This window comes from Cladophialophora carrionii (assembly GCF_000365165.1).
Source record: "Cladophialophora carrionii CBS 160.54 unplaced genomic scaffold supercont1.5, whole genome shotgun sequence".
Taxonomy (NCBI): Eukaryota; Fungi; Ascomycota; class Eurotiomycetes; order Chaetothyriales; family Herpotrichiellaceae; genus Cladophialophora; species Cladophialophora carrionii.
The window spans coordinates 1,202,471-1,229,060 of NW_008481830.1; the positions used below are offsets into that span (position 1 = coordinate 1,202,471).

Here is a 26,590-nt window from a genome sequence, read left to right on the forward strand (position 1 = left end):
TGCTACAGCGTCCAAGATATGCTACCGACTCGACGATGCTATGGTGCTAACTGTAGACGTCACTCTTCCTCGAAGTAACCGTCTTAGCGGAAGCCTGTTTCTCACTCCTTCGTGTCTCATCAGGCATACCTTACTTTGGCAACACAGTCCACTCCGACTGAATGGTCCCTTCCTGTCCCGGCTATTTCAGAAACCCTCGCTGGAACTCTGGCTTGACGATGCCGTCGAGAACGATCCCTCCTGGCACTTCCTTGTCGTGAATTGGCCGGCCGTTCGTTTCTCCTGCTTCCCACCGAGCAAGCAAAGTGTTGCTCTCGACGGGCTTGATGTCGGCTCCTGCTGTGCCCACCGTAATGTGCGTGATCGGATTGGCGCTCATCCACGAAGCTCCATTCTCAGCGGGGTATATTCGCACAACGAACGCCATGACTCGATCATCCCACACCACCCTCTCCAGTTTGACGCGTGCTTGCCCGAGAGTTACAGCCACTTGACTTTTGTCCTTGAGGTCCGTACCGTTGATTGCATTCTGGTATTCCTCCGTATAAGTCTCCCATAACTTCCGGTTCTGTGTCGCCGAAGCGCGATGGATCAAGGTCACGTGGAACTCGCTCTGGACTCGTCGGGACTGCTTCAACATGCGGTACATACGTGCTTCCTCGGCAGGAGCATGGTCGAACAACGAGGCCAGGATTGAGTTGATCCTTGGGGCAGGAACTGAGATGCTGAAGTATTCCAGCTTACCCATCAGCTGGTCGATCGTGAGAGCCTTTGGCGGCTGATTCTGTGCCGGCTTCTGCTGTTTTTGAGATTTCTCGCTAAATGCTGGCTTGCTGAAGGAGAGATCGTGTTTGGTAGTGACCTGTTCGCCCAGGGCGAAATCTATGGCGGCCTGCATGTCCTCGTCACTGGGCATCTCTTCTGGGAGAAGTCCGGGGTATGCGTTGTACAGGTGCGTCACCACGGTCTCCAGGTTCTCCAGAGATGACGCAGAGACATCCAAATCAATTACTTCCTCGAAATTAGAATCAGGCTCGACATCGGTGTTGCATCCCTGAAAGCGATCCAGGAAGCCTTCCATGATCCCAATAATCTCCTGCGGACCTTTGCTCTCCGCTCGGATGGTCTGATGATTGTCTCCACGGTCCAGGACACGCTGGCGGGTGACTTTGCGAATCTCGTCGAGCATTTGAGCTTTGGGCTCATGGACGTAATGTAGCGCCACGAATCTCGCATCTGGGACGACTTTGTTAACGTCTTCCATAATCTGCGCACGTTCCCGACGTTGATGGTTGTTGCGATCAGCAATCACCACTTTGTGAGTGGCCATGAGGTTGGTTATCCCGAGGGCGAACCGCGCTGGACGACCTCTCTGGCCTTGGATGTTGTCATTCTGAACGTGTCCGAAACCGAAAAGCTTCACTAGCGCAGTTGCAACAGTTGTCTTACCGCATCCAATTGTTGCAATGGGAACGAGGACAACATTGCCAACTTCATGACCATGTCCCGCACCATAACCTTCCGCCTCCTCTTGCTTGATTATGTCCGACCCCTTCTTGCCAATCTCCGCTAGGAAGCCCTCTCGCATCTTGATGATGCCATGATTCTGCTGATAGGCCTTCGCCAAGGACGGATCTTTAGCTAGTTGACGGCGCGCGTAAAGCAGATACGCCTCGGTGATCTTCCGGTGTTTCTTGTACTTGGGAGGCTTGCCGGAGATTACGGCTTTGGTGCACTCACGCCATTGCCGGTACATGAGATATGGCTCCTCGAACTTGAATTTGAAGAACCAGTCCGGCGCTCTATCCCGATCCTTACTTCTCTTCTTGCATCGAACCACAAATCCTTCCGTGTCCCGTCCGTCCCAAGAACCCGTCTCGGCACACTTGTCGAGGAACTGCTTGACCTCATCGAGTGTCTGAATCATGACATATTGTGCCTTCTTGAAACCCCACTCATCGGCAAACTCGTGCACTTCTGGGCTCGATAGAGTGGCAAATTCGGGGAGGTTGAAGTTGATGCCGTGAAGATATAGCCCTGCTGCTTCTGGTGGGTACTCAAGGACGTGTTCTTCAAACCGGTCGTCACATAGCTCGCCAACGGCGGTGGCGTTCATCTCTCGCAGCCGTTTCGCCAGGTCTCTTGTTGTCCTTCCGACGCTTTCCAGATGTCTCTTGATCCACTTCTCGCCCACATTTGCGTGGCTCTCGTTAACATCGGACCGCGTGCCGGTAGAGTGCTTGCTGCAAACCAGCAAAGTGCCATCTTCAAGTCCAGAGAAGAAGATAATGCATCCATTCTCCTTGACGCTTAGCTCATAAGGTCCCGCCGTCTCCTGCTCAATGTTGCGCCATTGTGTACTGGCCACCTCATTGATGTTGAAAAACTTGTCGTATCCACGGATGCAGATCTCGGGAGTACCATCTGATCTGTGGGTAGTGAAGAGTCCGCGAGCGTAGGTGGGGAGGTCATCTCGTTTGTAGTCCCATTCTTGGAAACGCCAGGAGTCGACGGTGATGCCATGAGTCCCTTCAACCTCGAACGTAGTCTTCTTACAGGAGAACCTCTTCTTGCCTTGGGGTTTGCCCTTGGATTTGGAGGCTTCGAGGATCTGAATGAGTTGAGCAATTTGGTGAGGGTCCTGGGCCATGTTATTTGATGGACCGTGAGAGAAGCTTTTAAAACTGTTTTTTCAGCTGGACAAAGGCACCTGAAGCAGGCCGAGAGGAATATACTCTGTCTGCTTGGCTTTTCAGGTGACGGGGCAGGAGAAGCAAATTGAGGGGAAACAAACGGCTTATTGAGGGTTTGAAGTAGAAGAGTAGGCAGAAGAGAAGTTTAGACTAAGGACAGTCACTGATTGAGCGCGAGGAAGGCGCCCTCTCAAATTTATCGGGCGCAAGCAACAACTGGACTCCACAGACGCGCCAACCCTGAGTGACTCACGGCCTTACAGATACTATTAGATCTAACGCAGACTGAAAGATCAGGTTCACGACGTCCATAGAAATTGCAATTGTGCGACGGCGGTTGAGCAGCGCTCAGCCTTACTGATGTCACACAGCCCAGCGAGTCAGCCTTGTCGCCACATGCCTCCACCAGTCAGGGTTCCGCAAATTCGGAAGAAACATGAGTCAGAGAGAGTCGCTCGTTCAAATATTCCTCTACTTTGGTACAAGTTGGAGGGCCATGAGGGCTTGAGTACTGCAGGTTGAAATTGTGGCCTACGACGGCGTGACCCAGTCACCGGTATCAGCCAGTTAAGCCTCATCTGTATCAGCCTCCTTTTTCGCTTCGCAGAATGTCGGCTGAAGCCACTCTGAACCCATTTCTGCTTGCGGCGAATACTCCAGACCCAGATCCCCGCTTACTGCCCCTGCTTCGATCCAGACCAGAGCTGGCATCTGCGCAAGACGCTCATGGCTACTCTCTCCTGCACGCTGCTGCTTCGTACAATCATGTCAGCCTTCTACGATCCTTGGTCAATGAGTTCAAGGTGGATATCAACTTGAAAGATGAGGACGGGGAAACATGTGTGTTTGTGGCCGAAACGGGTGAGGCCGTACGATGTCTGGTGGAGGAGTTGCATGTTGACCTACAGGTGCGCAATGAGGACGGTATGGACGCACTGGAGAAATTCGAGTCAGAGCAAGAATTTCCCGAGGTAGCAGCATACCTACGAATCCACGCCGCAGAAGCTTCTACAGCCCAAACTACCCATGCTGGCGCTGGCCTCGCGCCGAATGGCGTTCAACACCCACCTACCCTGCCACCAAATGTTTCCATCAGCATTGGCACGGAGTCGGACACAACAGGTATCGTGGACCAAGAACCAGACCCTGGGTTCAGGCAACGAATTGAAGAGTTGGCTTCGAGGGAAGACTTCCACACTGAAGAAGGCCAGAGAGACCTGCGTGAGCTAATCTCCGATGCCGTAAGAGATGTCGGAGGTGAGAACCGGGACGTCCGGAGGCGCGTTGGATGAGGGGGACAACGATAACAATTTTCGCAACGAACACAATTTATGCGCATTTCCTGGTCAAAGGATCAAAGCAGCGGCCGGCGGCGGGCGGGCGGACGCATAACCGGTTCTAACCGGCAGCATGGGCGTCTTATTGTTCCTATTGGGAACCTTACACAGAAGGTCTGTGTCTTGCATACGTCTCAGTCATTCATCCATGCGCTTACCCGGCTTCCTCCTACCCTGGCCGCAAAGCGCAAGCCAGTGCTTCCCATTGGGAAGTAGCTCACCAAATACCACACCAAAGCGACGAGCTGCACAATCGCCGAGAATAGAGTCAAAATCGTCGAGTGGAGCTGATGGCGGTGTGAGCAGTGTCTTCCAGCATCGTAACACGGACTAGAGGGGACTTACTCCGACCGCGAAGTAGATGGTCATGATGATGGAGCCAAAATAAGCGGCAGTAAAGGGGAGTCGAGGGCCTGAGATGAGATGCATAGTATACTGCATGGGTCCCATCAAAACCGCCCAGCTCGAGAGAAACATTAGAGAGCCGACGCTCCAACTGTCGAGACGCGTCAGCCACAACCCCGAGTGAGATCGACCACATGCACGAATTCGCATTCCCAGTCGACAGATCGACAAAAGAGCAGGGGTGGTTGCCAAGTGTGGCATTGTAAACTCAAAGATAGAAAACTGCTGACATCATCATGGGTTTGCGCGTTGTCACATGGCCCATGATGGGCGCGTAGTGGTGTGCAGCGAATACCGTGGTGCCGGAAGTAGGTTTGGGACACTCACAGAATGACAAATTTGCGTGGCTTCAGGCTCAAGACTATCATTCATGTCACATTAGCATCGCCTTGAACAGAAGGTTGAGAAATCACGTCTCCGCAGGTACAATCGTTCCGTGCAAGGAGACAGTTACGAGAACTGAAGAACTTACCAGGGAACAATGCAAAGCAGATAACGAAGCATGCTAGAGCCGCCAGATTGCATCCACCAAAGATCATCAGGCGATCCCATCTGCTCACTGTAGACTCGCAGACGTCAGTGAATTCGGAGCCCCGTGTTCTACGTCTGCTTCGTATAATGTCGGAGACACAATAGTCATGCGCGAAGGCGACTCACATGCGAACCAGCCCTCTTCCTCTTCCCTCCTAGACGGCGCCGGTAGTGGTGCCCCGGGAGCCTCGTGCGTGGGTAATTGGACATAGCCTTGTCTTCCAAACGGATTCAGCGACGAAATCTTTGACAAAATTGGAGTTGACGACGAGGTAGTGGCCGGCACATCCGGGTCTCTTCTTGACCACCCCAACGAATTCATCGAGTCTCGGAATGTCGACGAGGCCATGGCAACCGGTCAGTCCTCCTTCAGGTTCTGCCGGCCGGGACGGTGAGTCAGTCTGTACAGGACGTAGCACCTGATGGCAATCAACTTTGCCCACTCTTGATCCTTTGGTGCTTGGAAGATATGCCGCTAGCTCCTTTGGAAGCTTCAAGACCCTGTAGCTTGCCAGGTGAGGAAAGGTAGACAACAATTGGAGGAGGGAAGTAGTCGACGATTGGAAAGCTTCGTGCTAGTGCAGCGCAGGGTTCTCGCTTGTGACCAGAATCCAGTCAAGGCTGATCTTGTGGATAGCAGGGACAAGTTAGCGAAGAGCAACGCTGTGTAAAGTCCACCTCCTCCGGGCGCATGTAATTGAACTTGTGTGTGGAGGGAGTAGATAGGATGGCCAGACCGGAGGGAGGCGCTGTGCCGGATGCCTGCAGTGGCTGCTCTGCAAGGTAACGGCCACGGGGTTCACCGACGTTGTAGAAGGCGGAGAAGGATTCTCAAGGTTGATTGAGGCGGGTGGATATGTGGTAGGGGCGTCGCGGGTGTCGAGGCAGTCGAAGTGGCCAGGGCGCGTAAAGGCAACGCAGAGCAGGCTGCTGTATCGAGCATAGAACAGATTCGGAAACTTGCGAAAGGGTGAGTGACGAAAGCAAGTCCGGCAAGCGTAGATCAAGCTGCCACCGCTACCCTAAAACGAATTCAGCTAACCTTGACAACTTGACAGGCCGTGTCCCCAATCATTCATCTTCGCCTCTCCTCATGCAGGACTCCTCGACTGCCCACCACCATGTATGTATTTCCTGCATGTGCAGTAGAACTGACCCAGTGATACGAAACTAAGCCTTGGACAGACACAAAAGTGCTCTAAGCGCACCCCCGAGAGGCTGCGTCCGCCGCTAACCAACGGTCGAGCCCACTCCTGCTGCTGTCTAAGGACTCATCACTACACGGTTTTGGTAATGCGCGATTGGGGTTGGAGCGCCTAGCGAGTCCAGCCAAGCTGAGGTTGGGGACCTTCGGATGGAACGAACCGATGGCAGCTCGCGCTTTGCGGGCAGGTTTGCCAACACGAGATCGGCTTGTCAATCCACCGTCCGATGCAATTCAGCCACCTGAACCAACACGAGTCTCTCGGTTCAGAGACATCTTTTGGCTCCAGGGCACACGCCGCACGGAGCCTCTGTCCTACTGCTACTCTGCAGGATTGAGGCAAACGCACTACCGAAGGTATGCAGATGCTCGATGCACGCCAGATGCAGAACATGCCGGGGTTGTCATACTGGCCTGCTTGAGGCGATCAGGGACTCAAAAGGACGAACATGGCCTATGGGACAGTTTCCTTAGATCTAATCGCCGTGTGATGTCGCACAGCATTCCAGGATGAATGGAAATGTTCGTGAGCCAACCCGTCCACACTGTTGCCACAGGACGTGCCCTGCGCTCCGCCGGCCCAGGTTGGAGGCGGCCTGGGTGGGCATGGCAGGCTCCGAACACTGTAGTCATCCGCAAGCTTGATGACCTTTCTGGAACACCATGAGGACGCACTTCGCAGCCTTGACGGGCCTGCTTAGAGGTCGATTGTGGCTTGGTCCGACCTCCACTACCCTGAAAAGCGAGCGAATGATCCTGCTGGGGGGCGACTGACCCTTTTTGCCCAATTTACCACCACTTCCGCTGGTCTACTGATTTAGTGACTGCCTTGCTACAAGTCATGCCGGTCAAAATCCGCCCGGAAGGGTGTACTCGATCATGGCCATCACGGTAAAGGCCGAGTTCGCCGCGAGTGATGACCTTCTACATCATCATCTAAGACATCAGGAAAGTTGGCAACCATTGTAGATAGACTCACAAGGGAGTCTTCTCCGAGCCGGCTGCCTTGTCGGCCGCGGTCTTCACAGCAAAGTTAGGGTGCACACCCATGCGGGATCCACCCGCTTCCTCATCCCGCTCATATCAGACCAGGTCCAAGCCCTGTGAATGCCCATTGATTGGCTTCCCGTTGGCCTCCGGGACCCTGCACGCCGCCTCATGTGGCTTTGCGGCAACAGCAGGGAAGGACGCAGTGAAGGTGAACGGGGTGAAAGGGTGTGCAAGCATAGGCAGTGGGGAAGGGTACACTGTAGCAGCGTGTGAATGCAAGAGGGCAGCCTGTTTCAGTAGTCACACACACAGCCTTGCATGCATATAAAGCCGCTGCCGATCCGGGCTGGCCGTTGCAAAGACTATCTGTCCAGATCTTCCTACGTAGTCGCATTGAGACCCTGAATTCCTATCAGGGCGTCGTCGCTCCTCAGCCGCTGCTGTTTATCTTGCATACCATCATCACCTGCAACATCTCACCGATTGCCCCTCCAACTGGTCCCCGCCATTGGCACCTTGAGAAAATCTTAGCTCTCAACTCATACTTGCACTGGAAGCGCTCAAGCTGTCCGTCAAGAAACCCTGCCAGTCAGACGTCAAGTCTCAGCTGTCACCTCACGGTGCACAGTCCAATCGACGTCCTCGTGGCATATTTGACTCAAAGGACTGACCTGTGCTCTCACGACAAGCAAGTTTCACCCCCAGCCCCGCCTCTTGCCAAGCTCGATTCGAGGCCAGATCTAGCCCGAAATTCGATTGGCTGTCTCGATCTTAGGGCAGCTTAGGCGGTTGGTGGCTTCTCCGTCGCTTCACTGCCAACCATACAGCCCCCTGTTCTGTTCTCCAAGTCCGTCCCGGCTTCCCTCTCCAGACTGGAAACCCATCCCGCTCACTGGCAGGCGGTCACGGATAGTCGGCCTCTCCCAAAATTCACTGCACCTCCCCACCCGTCACTGTCACTGCCACAACCTTACCTGACTGTACTCGTAACCTCCCTCCGCACGGACATCGAGTAACCACACACCGCATTCTACCCTTTAAACAACAACCCGGAGCCTCGCCATCCCGAACACAGTGTTCATTTCGCCTCCCACCGACTAATCCGTCACGACGACTTCTGGTCTTCGCAACCACGACACTGTCGCTTGCCTCTCGCCGTCCGCAATACCTGGAGTCATTTCAGCTCCGCCTGTATCCTATCATCGCCTGTCCTGCCCCTCGACTCGACCGATAGTGGCCACCTACTCCCTCACCGCACTCAGCGCAAGTCCGAGAAGTCTCGCCGGTCAACCCGCAAGGCCCCTCGGTTTGCGCACCCTACACTCGTAAGGCCGTCTTTGGTATACCACAGCGCATTAGAAAGAGCAGCATCGACGATTCGGGTCAGATACCACCCCAAACACGCACCGCAGTGGGAGATCAATCTGCACCTGCTCGATTTCGGACAGCTGTTTCGCTTCGGACAGCACAACCTCCCACCTTGCAAAGCGTCGCTTGTGACGGAATAAGGCCGGCATCTGCGTGTCATCGCTGACAGCGCATATTGCCGTCAGCCCTGTCGCTCGCAACCATTGACGCTCTTGGCGTTGAATTCATCGCTTGACCCGTTCGTCACCTTCCACACGGTCCATTCACTCGCAGCTCCACGGGACGGGATTACCCTCGCTAGCCGGACGTCCCCTTCACTCACACGCGCATCACCGAATCAGCAATTCCGATGGCTATAGCCGCTTGATCTGACCTGTTCGCTGAGTGATACCCGACCGGCAGCGCAAGCTAAGACTTCGAATTTATCTACGCTGAACTTCGTTCAAACCTTTTGGATTCCTTCACTGTGGGATCATGACACACTCTTCTGCTGGGATGCCTTACATCAAGAGCGAGCCCGATGACTTCGGCAACAACCCAAACCATTTCAGGTCATCGTCGAGTTTTGGCATCTCTCAAGGCTACGGTAACCAGTTCACCAATCAGCACACAAGCGCAGGCGTAGACCCCAACGACCTCACCAATTTTGGTAGCGTGCCATATAACTACGGAGGAAACAACATGTCCTCCGGTTTCAGCATGGGAAACTCTGGCTACGGCGAGGATGAATTGCTGGATTCCCTGGGCTTTTCCAACAACGATGGCGATGGCATGTTTAATGACTTCACCACCCTAAACCAACCCAGCAACAACAACAAGGGCGCCGGCGCCGTCCAGATCAATTCTCAGAACCAGATGCCCAATATCTACTCGAGTACACCCGACAATGCTCCCATTCAAAGCCCATTCCTCAATGGCTTCGACTACAGCCAGTTTCGACCCATGGGCTCACTGCCACAGCACATGCCTTCTCATCAAGGGCCTCAGCACAAGCGCCCAAGCATGACCTCGATTCGGAAATCATCAGACCAGCGATCTCCCCTAAGTCCCCGACCAGCGGGAATTGCAGGCCTCCAGATTGGAACTCCGGAGTCGGGAAATCTTGCAAACGGTCGTCCCATCAGAGCGCCCCATGCCAAAACTATGTCTGGACAGTACGACAGTACACCTGGCAGTTTGCAGTCATACATTGACTCTCCGCTGTCGTCACCTGGAAACGGCATTCAACATGCCGGGATCTCCGAAACACTAGGCCCTAGCCACCACGCCTCGCTACCGGCCAAGGTTGAACATGGCTTCAGCACCAGCAATGCAGAGACCGCCGAGGCGAAGAAGCGAAGAAGACGAGCCTCTCACAATGCCGTCGAGCGCCGACGGCGAGACAATATCAACGAACGGATCCAAGATCTTTCACACTTGGTCCCACAACATCGTCTAGACGACGACAAGGTCAAGAAGCAATTGCAAAGCAATGGACCGATGTCGCCCAATGTCGGTGCTACGAGCATGAGTCCACCCAATGCCAACAACGCCGCTACCTCTTTGCTCGTAGGTGCCGCCGGTCGTCGTGCTGCCAGTAGTGCTGGCAATATCACAATCGGGCTTCCAATCGAGGAGAAGGAGAAAGGTCCCAACAAGGGTGACATTCTCAACGGCGCAGTCTCATGGACCAGAGATTTGATGTGGGCGCTTCATCAAAAGTACCAACAAGAGGATGAGCTTGCTCAGTACATTCAGTCGCTTGGTGGTCAATGGCCCTTCCAAGTGACGGATGATGAGAAACGCATGCGCTCGGAAGTCTTGGAAGCCATGGAGAAAAATGACCCCAGCACTTTCTCTTACACAAGAACTGATGGCACCGGCCTGCGAGTCCCACGCCACACTAATCTCGCCGGCGAGCGGATCCAAAATCGCAACAATCCCAGCCTCAGTCCACAGAGTAACTTTGAACTCAGTCCCGGTTTCCACAGCGGTGGCAGTGGCACCAACAGTGGCAGCGGGGGCCCTGGACAACCACAGTATTGGAACAGCGCTGGACACCCGGGCATCAGCTTCAAAGAAGAAGACGAGTTCATGGAATTGAATTGATGAGCTCCTACGACATTTGTCATTCACGTCAGAAATGTTGTCCAAGAACCCTGTGCAGACATGCAGGGAGATAGCACGGCTCATCCGCCCAGCTCCTCTTTCGTTGCAAGGATCACAGCCCTTGCCTATCATTTGCATTATGACAAAGGGACCACATGGGCTAAGGATTTTCAACACCTGCGAGCTTTTGCGTATGCCCTTTACTCTTCACCATCACTTTCACGGAACGGGGAATGAGACGTCTGGGGATCTGGGGGTTGGGGCGTGAGGTTTATCGTTCTGTCATTTCAGTTGAGCCTTGCGATTGATACCCCCTCGTTCTGATCTTTCTATTCCCTTTGTACTCGGCGCAATTTTATTGGGGGCGGCCCAGGCACAGATGTATTGTAGGTAGAGACAGGTAGCGCACGAATTGATAACAAGATCAAGAGCGAGCAGACGAGGTACTTGAGCGTCTCTCCTCCAGGATCTCTCTGATGCGAATGGTTAGCCCAGTCCTACTGCAAACAGCCTAAACTCGAATCTCGGTGTAGATGCGATCGGTCGCTGGCACATCGAACCGCCCGTGACCCAGTCGCGTCTATGTGCCTTATCCGAGGGCGGCACCGGCACCGGCGCAGCTGCAATCGTGGTTGAACGTGGCGGCCGCCTCCAAGCATTGGGGTCGCTGGGGGTTGCCCCTGGATTTTCCCGCGTCTCCAACCCAGCAGATCCCAAATTTCGCAGCGTGGTCGGAGACGGACTGACCTGCACCTCATATTTCCGTCACTTGTCGAACATTCAGTCAACTGCTCATCTGCGTGGACGTCTGGTGTTGCGTGGTCGCTTCAGTCCTTCGACATACCTTTCCTCCCTCATCTGGTCCTCATCTTTTACGTCGCCGGCGGCACTGTGAGCTCATCTCTACCCCCCTTGCGCTCCCGCAGCTGGTGCTGGCATAGGCCTTGCAAACAGAGGATAAAGCACACGACACCACAAGAGACACGATGACGACAGAAAAGCCCTTAGGCTTCGGCTACCAGATTGCTGCCGGGGCTATCGCTGGTGTGTCGGAGGTACGTCTAAGAGCAGGCCCCTTGCTGAAGAAAGAAGCAACCGATCTGAGGTCTGGCTGACGCACCAACAATGTAGATTCTCATCATGTGAGTTGCCGCCGCCCATCGCGCGCACACACAAACGTGTGCAGCAAAGACGCAATGCACGACGGGCGCGAGACGCAAGCTATGTGCTGGATTCTGACATGCGCTTCTCTAGGTATCCACTGGACGTTGTCAAGACAAGAGTGTAAGCTTCCACCGACGCTCTTCATGCCGCCGCGCTCGTGGCACACACAACTTGGCTAACCTGGTCCTTCCTGCAGCCAGCTCCAGGGCAAGGTTTCGATCCCCGGCCAAGACTACTACACCGGCATGGCCGACTGCCTGCGCAAGATTGTCAAGAACGAAGGCCCGTCGCGCCTGTACCGTGGCATCGCCGCCCCGATCATGATGGAGGCGCCCAAACGAGCGACCAAGTTCGCAGCCAACGACTCGTGGGGCGTCTTCTACCGCAACCTCTTCGGCGCGCAGAAACAGACGCAGCCGCTGGCGATCTTGACCGGCGCGACCGCCGGTGCGACCGAGGCGTTCGTCGTCGTCCCCTTCGAGCTCGTCAAGATCAGATTGCAGGATCCCGCGAGCGCAAGCAAATATAACGGCATTGTGGACGTGGTGGCCAAGACAGTCAAGGCGGAGGGGCCTCTGGCGCTTTATAACGGCCTGGAGTCCACGCTGTGGAGGCACATACTCTGGAATGCCGGCTACTTCGGCTGTATTTTCCAGGTCAAGTCCCTGATGCCCAAGGTCGACAAGTCACAGCGCGGGAAGGCCATGTTGACCGATTTCGTCTCCGGCACCATCGGAGGCACGGTGGGCACGATCCTCAACACTCCCATGGATGTCGTCAAGTCGCGCATTCAGAATTCGCCAAAGATCAACGGCCAGGTGCCCAAGTATAACTGGGCGTGGCCTGGATTGGGCACCATCATGAAGGAGGAGGGTTTCGCGGCGCTGTACAAGGGCTTCTTGCCCAAGGTGTTGAGACTAGGTCCTGGGGGAGGTGTCTTGCTAGTGGTCTACACCGGCGTGATGGATTGGTTCAGAAAGATGGGCGCCCAGCCGATCGGTTAGAGAAGGGAAATCTAAACGAGACCATTTTCGACACGCGGTCTTGCTTGCGTTCCTTCCTCCTCTGGCGAGAACCGTTTCACAAGGGGCGCAGGAGACGCCTGGAGTGGGAATGATGCTCACTTCAGACTTCGCCGGACAGTGGTTCATCCGCTTGAATCTACGTCTCTCAGCATCGCTGAGCGTGTTCGTTGCACGGAAGGAGATCGGACTTGGACGCCCTCAGGCCACGCCGAAAGTCAGCAGAACGGTCTATTTGGACATAGGGGCTCGGGGACTCGTCAGGCGTGACGAAGGTGAAGAGACTAGGCTGGACATACATATATCAGCGAAGCGATTGTCTTGCCTTGTTTGAAGCCAACATGCACGTGGATTCTACTTCGGGAAAGAAAGGGTTAAGAGATAGATTTTTCAGGACTAGAGAGCCCCTGCAATGCTCGCTTTCCCAGTACCGAATCATGCATAAGTCGTACAGTACAATCCGTGTCCATTGCTGCTCTGATTTGGAGCTCCTTCAAGTCCGCCGAACGAACCCCATTTGCTATGCCGACGCTGCTGCTGATTCTCCGTTCAACTGCCCGTAGCCAAGAAATGTATACCTTTTTGTACAGTCCAAGTTTTTACCCATCACCATAGGTACCGTAACCAGGAATACTCGACCTGATCAAACAAAGGCCTTCTTTCGTCTCTTCACTTTGCCCGCCTGACATACCACCGATTTCTCGTGCCTTCCTCCAGCTCGACAACGACTCTCGGTGCCGGACAAGATTTCGATTGCTGCTTCAGACTTGGTTTCTCGTCTTCTCTCTCCTCGTGACGAACTGGATTTTCCCTGGACGGGTCATTCTTGACAGACATACACCCATTCTCAACCTTCATCTCCACTGGACTCTCGAGTGGCACTTCTACCACCTGGCCGGTCGAGTTCGGCGCGTTATCTGCTCCCGCTATTGGCGGGATTTCTTGACCGTTCACTTTGATGACGACGACCTCGGGTGCCGGGTTCATCGTCAGGCTTGGGAACTCGGTTGATTTCTGTCGAATCTGCAAAGGCCTCTCGGGTTTCACTGGTGAGGAGCCATCATCCTGCCGCTTGGGTCGATTTATCTCGTGGCTTCGATCTGAATGCGGCTTTGGCTGGGACCGTTTCGGATCGGACGCCTTGCCGCCTGTCCAGAGTCTTTCGCGCAGTGCGTCCTCCCAGCCGGCGCGCCGCGCAATCTCCTCGAGGATCAAGTCGCACTCGCCGAGCAACTCAATGTCCACCTTGACGCCCTCTCGTTGGCAGCGGTCCTTGCTGATCCAGATTTGAGGCACTGTGGGCGGGATGTTGAGGAGCATTTCGTTGACGGGTTCGACTTTCAGCGACGTGCCGATGATGACGAGCAGGTCTACTTTGCTTTTGTCGAGCTTCAGACGAGGGGCGTAAGAGTCTGCAATTTCTTCGCCGAAGAACGTCATGTCGGGTTTGAGCAGACCTTTGGGGAAACCAGCCCTTCCATTGGACTCTTCGGAGTCGCTGTCTTCGTATTCGTCTCGTTTCCGCTTCTTTCTGCCCGTCCGTCCGCGCTGCTTGGTCTTAGTGGACGGCCTCGGTCCTCCGTCCTCGAGCGAGCATTTGCAGTAGGGCACACCTCCGGCTTGGACCACAGGCATGTATTTCCGTGCTGTAACCCTCTTTCCGCAACTCATACAAGTGGCCGTTCCCAATGTCCCGTGGCACTGAATCAACTTGGATTGCGACACACCAGCGGCCATCTCGAGGCCGTCGATATTTTGAGTGTAATTCGTCAATAACTTGCCCTTGGCTTGTAGCATGGCAATGAAAGCGTGCGTCGGACTGAACTTCGGAACCAGTGGAGGAGCAGCAGTGCCATTTGACGGCACGAGACCCTGCATCTTGGGGAACACCTTTGCGGCTTGCTTGAAGAATTCTTCCGGGTCGGCCTTGAAGTTGTCGATGTGGAAAAGCTCCTGTGGATCGTCGTATACCGAGTCCTCTAGGAGGTTGTACACGCCGTTCGCGCTACGAAAGTCGGGTACGCCCAAAGAAGTCGAAATGCCCGCACCGGTCAAGATGATGATATTTCTGGACGACTTGAACAGTGAGACAGCGTGATCCAGCGTGTAGTATTGGTTGAGCCGAGGTCTGATCTGCGGTGTCTTCTTTGCCGGCGACGAGAGCCTCCGAGGCGGGAGCGATGCTGCTCGGTCCACGAAGAGGTGGTGAAGCCGCAGGAGTTTAGATGGGGATGGCCGCTCAGGGGAGGTGTCAAAGTAAGAACTGCCATCTCGACGAGCAGGAGATTGAGGCGCCGAAGAAGCCATTTTGTCGGCCTCGAGACTTTGCTGTTGTATGTCTTGTTTCGATTTATTGGATGCGCCTCATGAAGGAGCTGCAGGCTACACATAACGGTCTGTCATCTGGCTTAGGTTGAGAGACTCGGAGTCGAAGTTCCGGCGACGGTGATCGGTAGCGGAAGACTCGAAGACTCGAGACGGGAACCGCCTAGTCATGACTGCCTGGCTTGTCGTTGCCTGAGCTGACTGATGAACTGGGCCTCGGTGTCTCCGTTCACCAGGGGCCGAGCGAACATAAGGACAACAGCAACCAAGAGAGCGAGTGCCGGTGTTTGGACTTGAAGGGGCTGAGCGTGCATGGGCTGAGCAGTTCAGGAGACGCCATCCATGCCCCTGAAGCTGGAGGCGGTGCTCGTGTCGCTGGTGGTGCTGCAAGTGGTGCTGCCGACGCATGACGTCATGGCACAGTCTATCACGTGAACTGGCGGGAGTTGTTCCACGTGACTCTTGTAATGGTACTTGTGACAGGCGACGCGGTCTCGTCTCTCGACGCGACTGAGCATGTGCAGCCGCGATTCTGCGACCTTTCCCTCGCTCACCGCAGTCTTTTTGGTACCGCCAGATCCTGGGCTATGATATCCATATCTTGACCGTCGCTATCATCATGCCATTGGCCCCGCTGGGTGTCACGTCGCAGTCCAGGAAGAAGCTCACGACGTCCGCGTCTCATGAAAGTCACTGTGCAGCCGAAGACAAGGAAAACCAGACTGCTGAGAGCGCCCTAAACAGACCAGAACGAGGTCATACGGATTGCGTCGACCGAAATGGACTTTCAGAACCCACGTTACCGCAGACACCCACCGTCCGAATACCTATCGAAGATCTGATCGCAAACACTGAAGACGCTTACAATTGTGCCCCTCCTCTCGCCACTCCAGTCGACCACGTTCTCTGGCAAACCAATCCAGCAAGTTCAACTTCGCTGGAAGCTGCTGAAGCCACCCAAAGAAGCAGGAAACGTGCTCACAGTTCTTCTCCCGCTTCGTCGCAGCAGCTTTCTGCACACAAGGATGCCCTAAATCTAGACACTCTGAACAGGTCCCTGCGCACTCCAAACAACGACCCGACGCAGGATCTGTGGAATCGCTACACTACTGCCAATGGGCTAAAAAAGGATCCCAAGGAACCTACGTTGCCCGCATACCCTCATTTGCTGCCGTCTTCCCCTCAGACACCCAGTACGACGGGTAAGGACGGTGGCCTACGGAGGACGCACAGCTGTGGAGTTGAGTGGCCTACGTCGAAGGCAAAGCGCAGGAGGATGGATGAGCAATACAGCCGAACAAAGGAGTTGTTCGCCGCTTCTCGAAAGGATATCTTGCGGCGCGATCTGTCCAACAACACCCGTGTCGGGCTTTTGCTTGAGAAGATTCAGGAAAGCCTGACCAAGAAGGCCGATGCGCCGGAAAGTCCTTCGAGCTCTTCCCCCCTCCCCGACAGGCGCTCGCAAGCGCTGGTCTCACCCACGAGGCCACCACATAGAACAAGAGGCGACTCTAACGGTCCTTGTGGTGCCACCTGGTCGTCTCAGAAAAGGTCGCCTCTGAAACATGGTGTTTCTCGTGATGCTTCTTTCTCATCGGATTTCAGCGATGATGCTTTCGACGCCGAGGCCCTCGCATGTGTCGAGCAGGTACTTGCCCAAACGCAGGTGAACAATGAAGCCAATGGTGGTGTGTCTCACGGTGGGAATGGTCCCTGGCAGAGACCCGCATCTCAGTCTCACGCCGCTGCTGAGACTGTCCACAATAATACAGCTCGAGATCCATACCAGCCTATCCCGGCGGAGGGGCGAACGCCACCGCAACCGCCAAAGATTTCAACAAAGGCAGATTTTGACGAGTTTGATGACGACGATGACGATGACTTAATGAACGAGATGCTCGACCTTGCAGCACAATATGACTCCCAACAACAAGCACCGGTGGCTGCACAGGGGGCTGTTGCATGTCCGACTTCGCAGACAGACACACAGACCAAGCACCTTGAAACACTTGACGAGTTTGAAGACGCCTTCGATGATGACGAACTATGGGAAGACATTGCGAACGCAACACAAAAGGGGAGGACGCCGGTTGGATCGAAGGATCATGTATGTTTCGCGATGCATTGAACTTGGTTGATGAGATGCATGCTGATAGGATATATAGACATCAAACAATAATCGAGCTATCAACCGCTATCTCATCCTTGATGTCTTTGATCACCAGTACGAATCCAAGCCAGGCCGTATGCGGCCTGAGAAGCTGCTCTCGGTCAAAGATGAGAGGACCAAGAGGCTCTATAATATCCTTCTACGGGAGTCTTGGTATGACACTCGGTGTACCAAGGGCTCCTACGTCCACATCATCGGCCGGTTCGATCGCACAGGCCGGTGCGTCGTTGACGATGCTGACAACATGATCATCCTCCACCCGGACCACCTCATCTCGTCGACCGTTGTCGGCGACTCCTTCACTTGCATGCGCCGCGCCGTCCTCCAAGACAGGGTCAAAGCAACCAATGCAGCTAGTCAGCCTCAAGTGTACGGCCACATCCTCCATGAGGTTTTCGGACATGCGTTGACGGTGAACAAATGGGACCGGCAAACGTTCCGAGAAATCATTGACAAGGTTCTGCCTTCCTACATTGAGTCGCTGTACGAGATTGGAGTCCGAATCCCAGATGCGACAGAGTATCTTCTAGGCAAGCAAAGCGAGCTGATGGGATGGGCGAGTGTCTTCGTCGGTGATAGCCTGTCTGCAGATGCTGTCATTCGTGATCGACACGGCGTCCTCGTGCCAGCAACCATCAACAAGCTGCTGGAGCTCGAAGAACATATCTGGTCTCCGATGTACGGCCTCAAGGGCAACATCGATGCCACAGTTCAAGCGCAAATGAGGCTGCCAAACGATGAAAAGCCTCGAACCCTCCTCGTACCTTTCGAACTCAAGACGGGCAAGAGAGACAATGTCGAGCAGCACCGTGTTCAGACCGCACTTTACACCCTCCTACTATCTGACAGATACGATATCAATGTCACCTGCGGCATGCTGTACTACCTAGAGACCAATAAAACATTCCGCGTCGAAGGCATCAGAAACGAAATCCGCCACATGATCATTGAGAGAAACGAACTGGCATGCTATGTCCACGACAAGCTGGCTTTACCACCAATGATCAAGAAGCAGCATATGTGCAAGAGCTGCTATTCGAAATCGGCGTGCTTCACCTACCATAAGCTATGTGAAGATGGCACGGCAGAATCTAGCGGCTTGGGCGACAAATTCACTGAGGTCGTCTGCCACTTGTCTCCTATCCATCAGACTTTCTTCAAGAAATGGGACGATTTGCTCACCAAAGAAGAGCGAGACTCGATGAAGTTCCGCCGAGAGCTCTGGACGATGCTGGGCTCAGAGCGAGAAGCCGTTGGTCGGTGCTTTTCAGAAGTGGTGATCCAGCCCGGATCGGCATTCGAGAACCCAGCGAGTTCAAAGATTAACAGATTTGAATACACTTTCGTCAAACAGAAACACCGACCAGGCTTCTCCTTTACCGAATCGCAAATCACCATTGGGGAGCCGATCGTGATTTCCGACGAGAAGGGACATTTCAACTTTGCGGCAGGATTCGTGACGAACGTGCGACCTAACAGAGTTGTGGTGATGGTCGACCGGCGGCTACAACGGGCGCAGCGCAAGACTGAAGGCTTTGACCCTGTTCACAACCAAGTCTTCGCCGCTCAGGATAGTGTAGGCCAAGGCCTACCATCTCCGTCTTCGCAATCTGAAGACCCTATCCTGTACCGCATTGACAAAGATGAGTTTGCGAATGGAATGGCGACAGCCCGGAACAATCTTCTCCGTATTATGGAGAAGGACCTCTGGCGAGCACACGAGCTGCGACAGCTCATTGTCGAAAACAAGGCCCCGGAGTTCAAGATCACGTCAACGGGTTACACGCTATCCGGGCCCGCATCCCAACAAGACCTCAATATTGATCAACGGAGGGCTCTGGAGAAGGTTATGAGTGCGAAGGACTACGCCCTGGTACTCGGTATGCCTGGAACCGGCAAGACCACGACCATTGCTCATATTATCCGAGCTCTTGTGTCCCAGGGCAAGTCGATCCTGTTGGCTTCCTATACACACACCGCCGTGGACAATATTTTGCTGAAAATCAAGGACGACAAAATCCCCATTTTGCGGATTGGAGCCGTCAATAAAGTCCACCCGGACGTGCAATCATTTGCGGATATCTCTGGCATACCCAAGCGGACAGTTGAGGAATTGCATGTGTCCTGGCACGAAAGCAAAGTTGTGGCGACGACTTGCTTGGGTGTGAATCATGGCATATTCAATGCCAGAACCTTCGACTATTGTATTGTGGACGAGGCTTCCCAGATAACGTTGCCTGTCTGTCTTGGTCCGATCCGAATGGCAAAGACCTTCATTCTGGTCGGTGATCACTATCAGTTACCTCCGTTGGTACAAAACAAGCAAGCCATGGATGGTGGACTGGATATCAGCCTCTTCAAATTACTGTCCGAGGCACAACCAGGCTCGGTCGTCAGTCTCGAACACCAGTACCGAATGGCGGAAGACATCATGCTGCTGTCCAAAGAGCTTGTGTACGCAGGCCGAATCAAGTGCGGCAATGAAGCCGTTGCAAAACGCATGCTGTTTATACCAGATCCGGATGCCGGGCTGGCAGCACACCATTTTACGGCGTCGTCCTGGCTCGGATCCGGCGACGGCACGCACGCCATCTGTTTCGCGGATGCCAGTTGCTGGCTTCAGTGTGCATTGGCTCCGTCCTCTCGCTGTCTGTTTCTCAACACCGACACGATTACTCCCAATGGCGCCGCTCGTGAAACAGTGGCAGGCGCCCGCATTACCAACGCAGTCGAGTCGATTCTGACGGCACAGCTTGTCACGACGTTGATTCAGTCGGGCGTGTCACCGCGGTCAATCGGCGTCATCACCTTTTATCGGTCTCAGCTCGCGCTCCTGAAAGCAGATGTCAAGTCTCTTGCCGGTTCTGTCACCGCCGGTGAGGTTGAAATGCACACGGCCGACAAATACCAAGGACGAGACAAGGACATGGTGATCCTCAGCTGTGTCCGAAGCAATGACCACAACCATGTGGGTGACCTCCTCAAGGATTGGCGCCGAGTGAACGTCGCAGTGACACGGGCAAGGAGCAAGATGTTGATTTTGGGGAGTATGGGTACCTTGGCCGGCAGTGGTGTGCCCATTTTACAAGGACTAACGAAGATTATGACTGAGGCAGGATGGGTTCTGGAGCTGCCCGGGGGAGTGTGCGGGATGCATTGCTTCGAAAGCACCGTTACCCAAGGCAACGCACACACGCAGCGGAGCGTTCCTGCAGGTCCTGAGACACACGCGGAGTCCACGTCAGCGTCGCCAGCAAAGAAGAGAAAGCAGCCATTGGGACAATCGCACAACGGCAGCGTTGCTGGTAACCCCAGCTCTGCGAAGAAACAGAAACAGAAACCGTATCAAGTCAAGGGAGTCATACGACAGCCCGGCAAAGTGATTCGAGGGAATGCTCTTGTCGGCGGTCGCAGTGACGGTCTTGGAAAGTTCTTGGATAATAGGCCAGTCATGCGCGACGTGCTTAACCAGCTCTCGCTCGATGGCGTGGACAAGGAGAATGCCGACTCGCAGGATCACAGGGCCACGGATATGTTTGAGGATATGGATGCGGATTTTGATGCAACGGACTTTGAAGTATATTGATCATGGATGGGTGTGATAGATATAGCGTAGCATCGGCGGGCATAGGATACCGTACTGTACTGGCATTTGTTGCTTTTGGATCAGGCGCTGCCGGTGCGAACAGTTTTGCTGGTGAGAAGCGACGGCATGGCGCGGAATTGGTGGCAGGTAGAGTACCTTCGCAAGGCATGGTATGTAGCTATGTGAAAGATACAGTATCATCCGTCGTAGTGTCTGGCTCTCGAGTAGCTTCAAGTATATTTACAGGACCGATTCACCTGGCAGTCGCGAAAGGAGGTGACCCGGCGAGTGAGTGGGAAGACATTGTTGACGTCGATCATCTGCCCAGATTTACACCCAAGGCAGCACTCGCTTATGTACTGGCGACAGTCTAAATTACCTATCGTGACTTGTGTCACTGGCGACTATTCCGTCGGCGTCAACATCGCGTGCCATGGCGACTGGAGAGTACTATCATGGTCAACGACGCAGCTACGCCGGCGCCCTCTGCACCGTCCGCTACTTCGGTCCTCTCCGCAACGCAAAGGGCGAGTGGCTCGGCGTGGAATGGGATGATCCCAGTCGCGGGAAGCATGATGGGCAACATGAAGGGAGGCGAGTCTTCCGGTGTCTTTCATCTTCACCTACTGCTGCGTCCTTCCTGCGGCCGTCCAGGAAGCCGGACCAGGAGAGAACGCTCCTGGAGGCGATCAAATTCAAATACGCCCCGAGTAGCGTCCCCGGTCGTCACGATGTGGACGCTGCAATTGCAATCTCCGGAAAGGTCGTCGAAGAGGTCGGTTTCGAGCGCATCCAGGAGCAGCTGTCGGTGCTCGCCGACTTAAAGATCGTGCTCGTCGACGAGTTGGTCCTCTCGGGCATCGCGCCGCGTGCCGCCTCAGCAGAAGACATCCGCAAGGCCCAACACGACCTCGCTCAGACGTGCCCGAACATCACAGAGCTGGACGTGGGCTGGAACGTCGTCGAGACCTGGCAAGATGTGCTGGACATGTGCGCGCCTCTGCGCAAGCTGAAGATCTTGAAAGCAGGCGGCCTGCGGCTACGGGACTTCAAGGCGAGAGTTCCAAGGGAGCATCCCTTGCGGAGCATCAACGAGCTGTACCTCAATGAGAATCTGCTCACGCCGGACCAGATCGTCGAGATCCTGTTCTTCGAGAGACATTGCAACTTTGAGTCTCTGCGGACTCTGTCCCTATCGCTCAACGACCTCACCTCGCTCGACTTTGACGCCAGCGCCGCCGACGACGACTGGCGGCGATGCTCATCCGTCACGAGCGTCATCCTTGACAACAACAAGTTCACCCGTCTATCCTTCCTACCGACATTGTTTGGCCTGTTCCCGTACCTGACGTCGCTCTCGCTGCAAGGGAACACCGTCTCCGCGGTCGGCCTGGACTCGGCGGCGTCCTTCTCGACGCTCGAAACCTTGAACCTAGCAGGCAATCGCATTCAGGAGTACTCATTTCTCGACCACCTGCCCATCCTCTTTCCAAACCTCACGTCTCTCCGCATCTCACGGAACCCTCTATACGAGCCGGTGAACGACCAAGACGAGGCAGACGGGTCCGCGGCGGGTGCTCGACGCTCACACGCTCGCAGTTCCACCTCAGACTCGACGTCCTACTACTTGACTCTCGCACGAATCCCGGGCCTAAAGTCATTGAACTACACCACCATCACCCCGCGCGACCGCGAAGAAGGCGAGATTTACTACCTCTCTGTCGCAGAGAAAGAAATCAAAACCATCCTGGCAGGCACCGATCAAGCCAGTGGCAACACTACGACAGACAGACTCTCTCTAGCCCGTCAGAAACACCCACTATACTCGACCCTGTGCGCAAAATACGACCGCGACGATCTCCTCCAGATATACGTGCAAACCCAATCTTCGGCCCCGACTTCTTCGCTGCCCGCCGCCGACGACGACGACCCCAAGAACCACACGCACACCCACACGCACACCCACACCCACACGCACACCCACACCCACTACGCCCCCGGCGCGCTCGGCTCCCGTCTAGTCGACGCATTCTTCTACATTCCATCCCGCGCGGCCGGTTCCGCTGGGGCCACATCCCCGCCGCCTCCATTCCACCGCCTCCTCCCCACCACGATCTCCGTCTTCCGCGTCAAATCGCTGGTGGCACGGCACTTTGGGCTCCCCGCGCTGAGTTTCGCGCTGGTATACGAATCTCACGAATACGATCCCGTCGAACCAATCCACAGCACGAGAAACACGGGCCTCGGGACTTGGGGCAAAGAATCGTGGGACGGGTGGGGTGATTGGGACGTCGATCAGTCGGAGGACGACGACAACGAGGAGGAGGAGGAGGAGGAGGAGCAGGAGGAGAGAAGCGAGCATCGCCCGTTGCGCGGAGGCGGCGACACTAAGACTGAAAGTGAACGTGAAAGTGACAGAGCAGACGCCGAGGCTTCCATGCCCATGTTCATCGTCCGCGAGGGCCACCGGTTCAAGAAACGTGAGACCTACATCTTGGATGGGATGAGGCCGTGGGGGGACTTTTTGGATGTGGATGATCCTGCTCCTCCTCTTCCTCCTCCTGCTTCGGCCCCTGGCCGGACGAGGCGGAGGAGGGATGTTAGGGTGCGTGTGGAGCTTGGGCCGAAATCAGAACCGAAGTGCAAGGGAAGATAGCAATGCATAGCATAGCGGAGCAGAGTGTCACATATAATAGAATAGCACAGTACAGGGTCACACTCCAAGCAAGACCTTGGATTTGAGCTCGAGTTCCAGGTCGAAGCTCTAGGACGTTGTTTACAGACTGAACTATTTGTACATGTCCTGGCGGTGGCACCAGGTGGAGAAGTAGAAGGGGACCCCAGTACTGTGTAGAGTTGAGGGAATGAACCTGACGGACCGTGGGGACGGACATTAGACAGCCAGATCGAGCGCCCGCCCATCCTTCCACCCACGTATGTCACATGGAATATTTTCGAGACGGCGGGCTGCTAATTAAGGGTGTGGCGCTTGCCTCTTTGAAGGGCGATCTCTAGTCGTCATCTAAATTCCCAATCAAGACTTTCTCCTTCCTCAGGTCTATCGGGTCGGGCACGTTCGGCTTCTCGACTCCGCTGGCAAGCCTGTTTGCTCGCGCTTCTTCTTCGGGTTGCAGGTCGAACTTCCTCATGCGGGACCCTATCCTCTCGTCGATGACAATGTCGGCTGTCCAGATGGGTTCCGACGTGTCGTCTTCTTTCCGCGGCTTACGCACGGATTTGTGCCATTTCGACTCTTCATCGATGAGCAGGGACTGTTGTTCCCAGCTGACCTGGCTGTGGCTGTTCCCGGATGGGGGTGGGAAAGACGATGTGGGCGAAGCGTCTGATTCCGGAGCTCTCGTGGCTACGGGGTCGATGTCTGATGGAGTATCAGAAAAGGAGGAGAAAGAAGAGCCTTGCTCGTACGGCCGACTCGCGGCCAGGACAATGGCTGCCGTCTCCCGTCCAATCCTGTCGGCCAGATGTCGACGGGTGAGGAAGTTGTAGATTCTTTGCGGAGTCTTGAGGAAGCCGAGGAGGTGTTGTTGATGGATGGGTTGGGAGGGTTCGAATATACTGGGTGTATTTACGGATGGGGTAGCGGAGGCATATTTGTCAATGGGAAGGTATGATGGCGGAGGATATGGTTTCTTCTTCTCCTCCGCTTTGGTCTCTTCTTCTTCTGGTGTCTTTTCTGATTCGGGTTTCGCTATGTCGGAGGTCTCGGTCGTTGGCGAGGGATCGTCTGTTCGAGCTTTGGTAGGCGGATGTACGGGTGAGGCTTCGACTTCAGAGAGCGGAGGGGCAGGTTCGGTGATAGGCCCGAGCCAGCCTTCATGCAGTCCTCTAATGTACTCCTTCCATGTGTGTCGGCCCAGAACTAGGTCTCCGCGGACCCCGGACTCGGGCAGGATGTGCATTTTCTCCCGCACCATATCGATCGCAGCCTCAGCGTCCATCTCTGGTTCTATGTCATCGGCACCTTTCTCGCCGCGTTTCCGCCGCAGTCTTCTTATTTGCTCTGCTGTGCCGTACCGCACGTCTCCTTCTTTTCGCCCTTCAATCACGTCGTAATCCATCGCGGCGGCCACCAGCACCGGCTTCACGTACTCTTTGAAGTATTGCCGCGACGGTCTGATGCCATCACCTGGGGGGGCGGATATGAAGACGGTCAGCTTGCGTGGCATCTGATTGACCGGCAGAGGCTCTTGGGCGACATGTGCTACCAGGTCGCACCACTTCTGTTGAGCCTTCTTCTTCTCCCTTTTATCGTAGACGACAGCTGCGGTCCAGGAGCCGACAATGGCGAGAAAGATCATCCAGTTCCGCGATGGCAGTCTCAGCCGAACGTTGGGCATACCTATGGCTCGTTAACAATGCCGGCCACACCTCGAGTCTCGACACAACTGACCCATCATCCGAAAGACGGGATTCTGCTTCGGCGGAGGTTTGGGCGCTTCATACTTGACACCCTCTGGTAGACTTTCAGGCTTGGGAGGGGTCTGGCTGTCCGCCATGGCGATGAGGCAGCACCGGGGCTATTTGCGGAGCAGGCTCAGCTCGTGGTCAAGCTGGACAAGTGCACGTTACGTGCGTGCACGCGGATGAGTTCGACCAGAAAAAAAGTGACAGCCGGATATGTCACTCCGACGGCGGCCTGTGAGTGGTTCCGGGGGACCTGCCAATTTCGGAAGCTGTCTTGTGCCCTCGCGCCTCTTTCCGTGGCGTCCTTAACCGCTGTCACGTGAGCGCATCTACAGTCAAATCGACTGATCAAACAACCAGCGTAAGAGGAAACCCCACCCTTGTGTTCTGACAGTCTTCTAAGCGACTTCTTCTGGCCCAACACAACCCCTTAGCCCGAGGCGATAGTTACCGTGGGACGAGTGTGCGGGTAGGTGTTCCGAAAGACTTCTCCCCGAGACACTGGCACACTGATTACCTGACCGACTCGAGTGGCTCCCCCCGTGTCTATGACCCATTGATTTGTGCTCTGTACACCTTTGAGCTCTTGGAAACTTCGTCTCATCCGGCGAGCCGTGCAATGTAGAACGAGAGCAAGCGAGATGTGACCATGCGAGCAGCCATATGGCATGCGTCGCGTACAGGGTGTTTCCATCTGTGTCAGCCCAGGGTAGCAGAGTGAGAACCAATCGCGTGTGGGTGCCTGACGATGAGCTCAAAGCTGCCACCCATTGGGACGAGACGGCAATGGATCCCCCCAGTCAAAGTTAGGGGAGTGCCTTTAAGCTTGACGTTAGTGAGCGGCTCCAGTTGGTCTTCTGCCCCTAATTCCAAACTGTAAACTGCTACCGATGCGCTGTAGTTGCACCCTATTTTTCCACGCCCTTTCCCAAACACTTCCTTCCTCCCTTGCTGGATCTACTGTCTGGCTCTTGCGTTCCCGCAGGCAGCATATATCGAGAGCGCCTGGCCGCCTTGCGCTTCCATTCCCGTGCCCGTGCCAGAAATCTTTACAGAGACAACAAGCGTTGAGCCAGTCAGTGACAATTAAAGTGAGAGAAAGGTGGGGGCAGTACACCGACTCTTGTCGACCAAGGGTATTTCTCTGCACATTTCTCGGTGCAAGAAAGGCACCCTTTGACTCACTGCGACCCCCCTGACACTGTCGCTGCGGAAACAACGTCCACGACCATCGTTGACGTCGCAGTGAGCGCGCGCAGTCACAGAGATACCCCTGGCATTT

General features: G+C 55.0%; 9 protein-coding genes across 9 annotated transcripts; 5 read left to right on the forward strand and 4 right to left on the reverse strand.

Annotated features, from left to right (window-relative positions):
* Positions 1-181: 181 nt before the first annotated feature.
* Positions 182-2,650, reverse strand: G647_06259 (uncharacterized protein; the record flags this gene model as incomplete). The annotated part of the gene is made up of 1 exon (XM_008730581.1): positions 182-2,650. One exon carries the CDS (start codon positions 2,648-2,650, stop codon positions 182-184), a length of 2,469 nt encoding a protein of 822 aa, XP_008728803.1.
* Positions 2,651-3,301: 651 nt separating this feature from the next.
* On the forward strand, positions 3,302-3,985 carry G647_06260 (uncharacterized protein; the record flags this gene model as incomplete). The annotated part of the gene is made up of 1 exon (XM_008730582.1): positions 3,302-3,985. The coding sequence occupies one exon, from the start codon at positions 3,302-3,304 to the stop codon at positions 3,983-3,985; it is 684 nt and encodes a 227-aa protein (XP_008728804.1).
* Positions 3,986-4,164: 179 nt separating this feature from the next.
* Positions 4,165-5,315, reverse strand: G647_06261 (uncharacterized protein; the record flags this gene model as incomplete). The annotated part of the gene is made up of 5 exons (XM_008730583.1): positions 4,165-4,317; positions 4,376-4,526; positions 4,763-4,796; positions 4,908-4,994; positions 5,093-5,315. 5 exons carry the CDS (start codon positions 5,313-5,315, stop codon positions 4,165-4,167), a joined length of 648 nt encoding a protein of 215 aa, XP_008728805.1.
* A 3,687-nt stretch (positions 5,316-9,002) lies between these two features.
* On the forward strand, positions 9,003-10,616 carry G647_06262 (uncharacterized protein; the record flags this gene model as incomplete). Its single annotated transcript, XM_008730584.1, has 1 exon — positions 9,003-10,616. The coding sequence occupies one exon, from the start codon at positions 9,003-9,005 to the stop codon at positions 10,614-10,616; it is 1,614 nt and encodes a 537-aa protein (XP_008728806.1).
* Positions 10,617-12,025: 1,409 nt separating this feature from the next.
* On the forward strand, positions 12,026-12,784 carry G647_06263 (uncharacterized protein; the record flags this gene model as incomplete). Its single annotated transcript, XM_008730585.1, has 1 exon — positions 12,026-12,784. The coding sequence occupies one exon, from the start codon at positions 12,026-12,028 to the stop codon at positions 12,782-12,784; it is 759 nt and encodes a 252-aa protein (XP_008728807.1).
* Positions 12,785-13,471: 687 nt separating this feature from the next.
* On the reverse strand, positions 13,472-15,109 carry G647_06264 (uncharacterized protein; the record flags this gene model as incomplete). Its single annotated transcript, XM_008730586.1, has 2 exons — positions 13,472-13,648; positions 13,769-15,109. 2 exons carry the CDS (start codon positions 15,107-15,109, stop codon positions 13,472-13,474), a joined length of 1,518 nt encoding a protein of 505 aa, XP_008728808.1.
* A 637-nt stretch (positions 15,110-15,746) lies between these two features.
* On the forward strand, positions 15,747-20,883 carry G647_06265 (uncharacterized protein; the record flags this gene model as incomplete). Its single annotated transcript, XM_008730587.1, has 2 exons — positions 15,747-17,234; positions 17,293-20,883. The coding sequence occupies 2 exons, from the start codon at positions 15,747-15,749 to the stop codon at positions 20,881-20,883; spliced, it is 5,079 nt and encodes a 1,692-aa protein (XP_008728809.1).
* Positions 20,884-21,316: 433 nt separating this feature from the next.
* G647_06266 (uncharacterized protein) lies at positions 21,317-23,539 on the forward strand (the record flags this gene model as incomplete). Its single annotated transcript, XM_008730588.1, has 1 exon — positions 21,317-23,539. One exon carries the CDS (start codon positions 21,317-21,319, stop codon positions 23,537-23,539), a length of 2,223 nt encoding a protein of 740 aa, XP_008728810.1.
* A 355-nt stretch (positions 23,540-23,894) lies between these two features.
* On the reverse strand, positions 23,895-25,400 carry G647_06267 (uncharacterized protein; the record flags this gene model as incomplete). The annotated part of the gene is made up of 2 exons (XM_008730589.1): positions 23,895-25,243; positions 25,295-25,400. 2 exons carry the CDS (start codon positions 25,398-25,400, stop codon positions 23,895-23,897), a joined length of 1,455 nt encoding a protein of 484 aa, XP_008728811.1.
* Between the last annotated feature and the right edge of the window lie 1,190 nt (positions 25,401-26,590).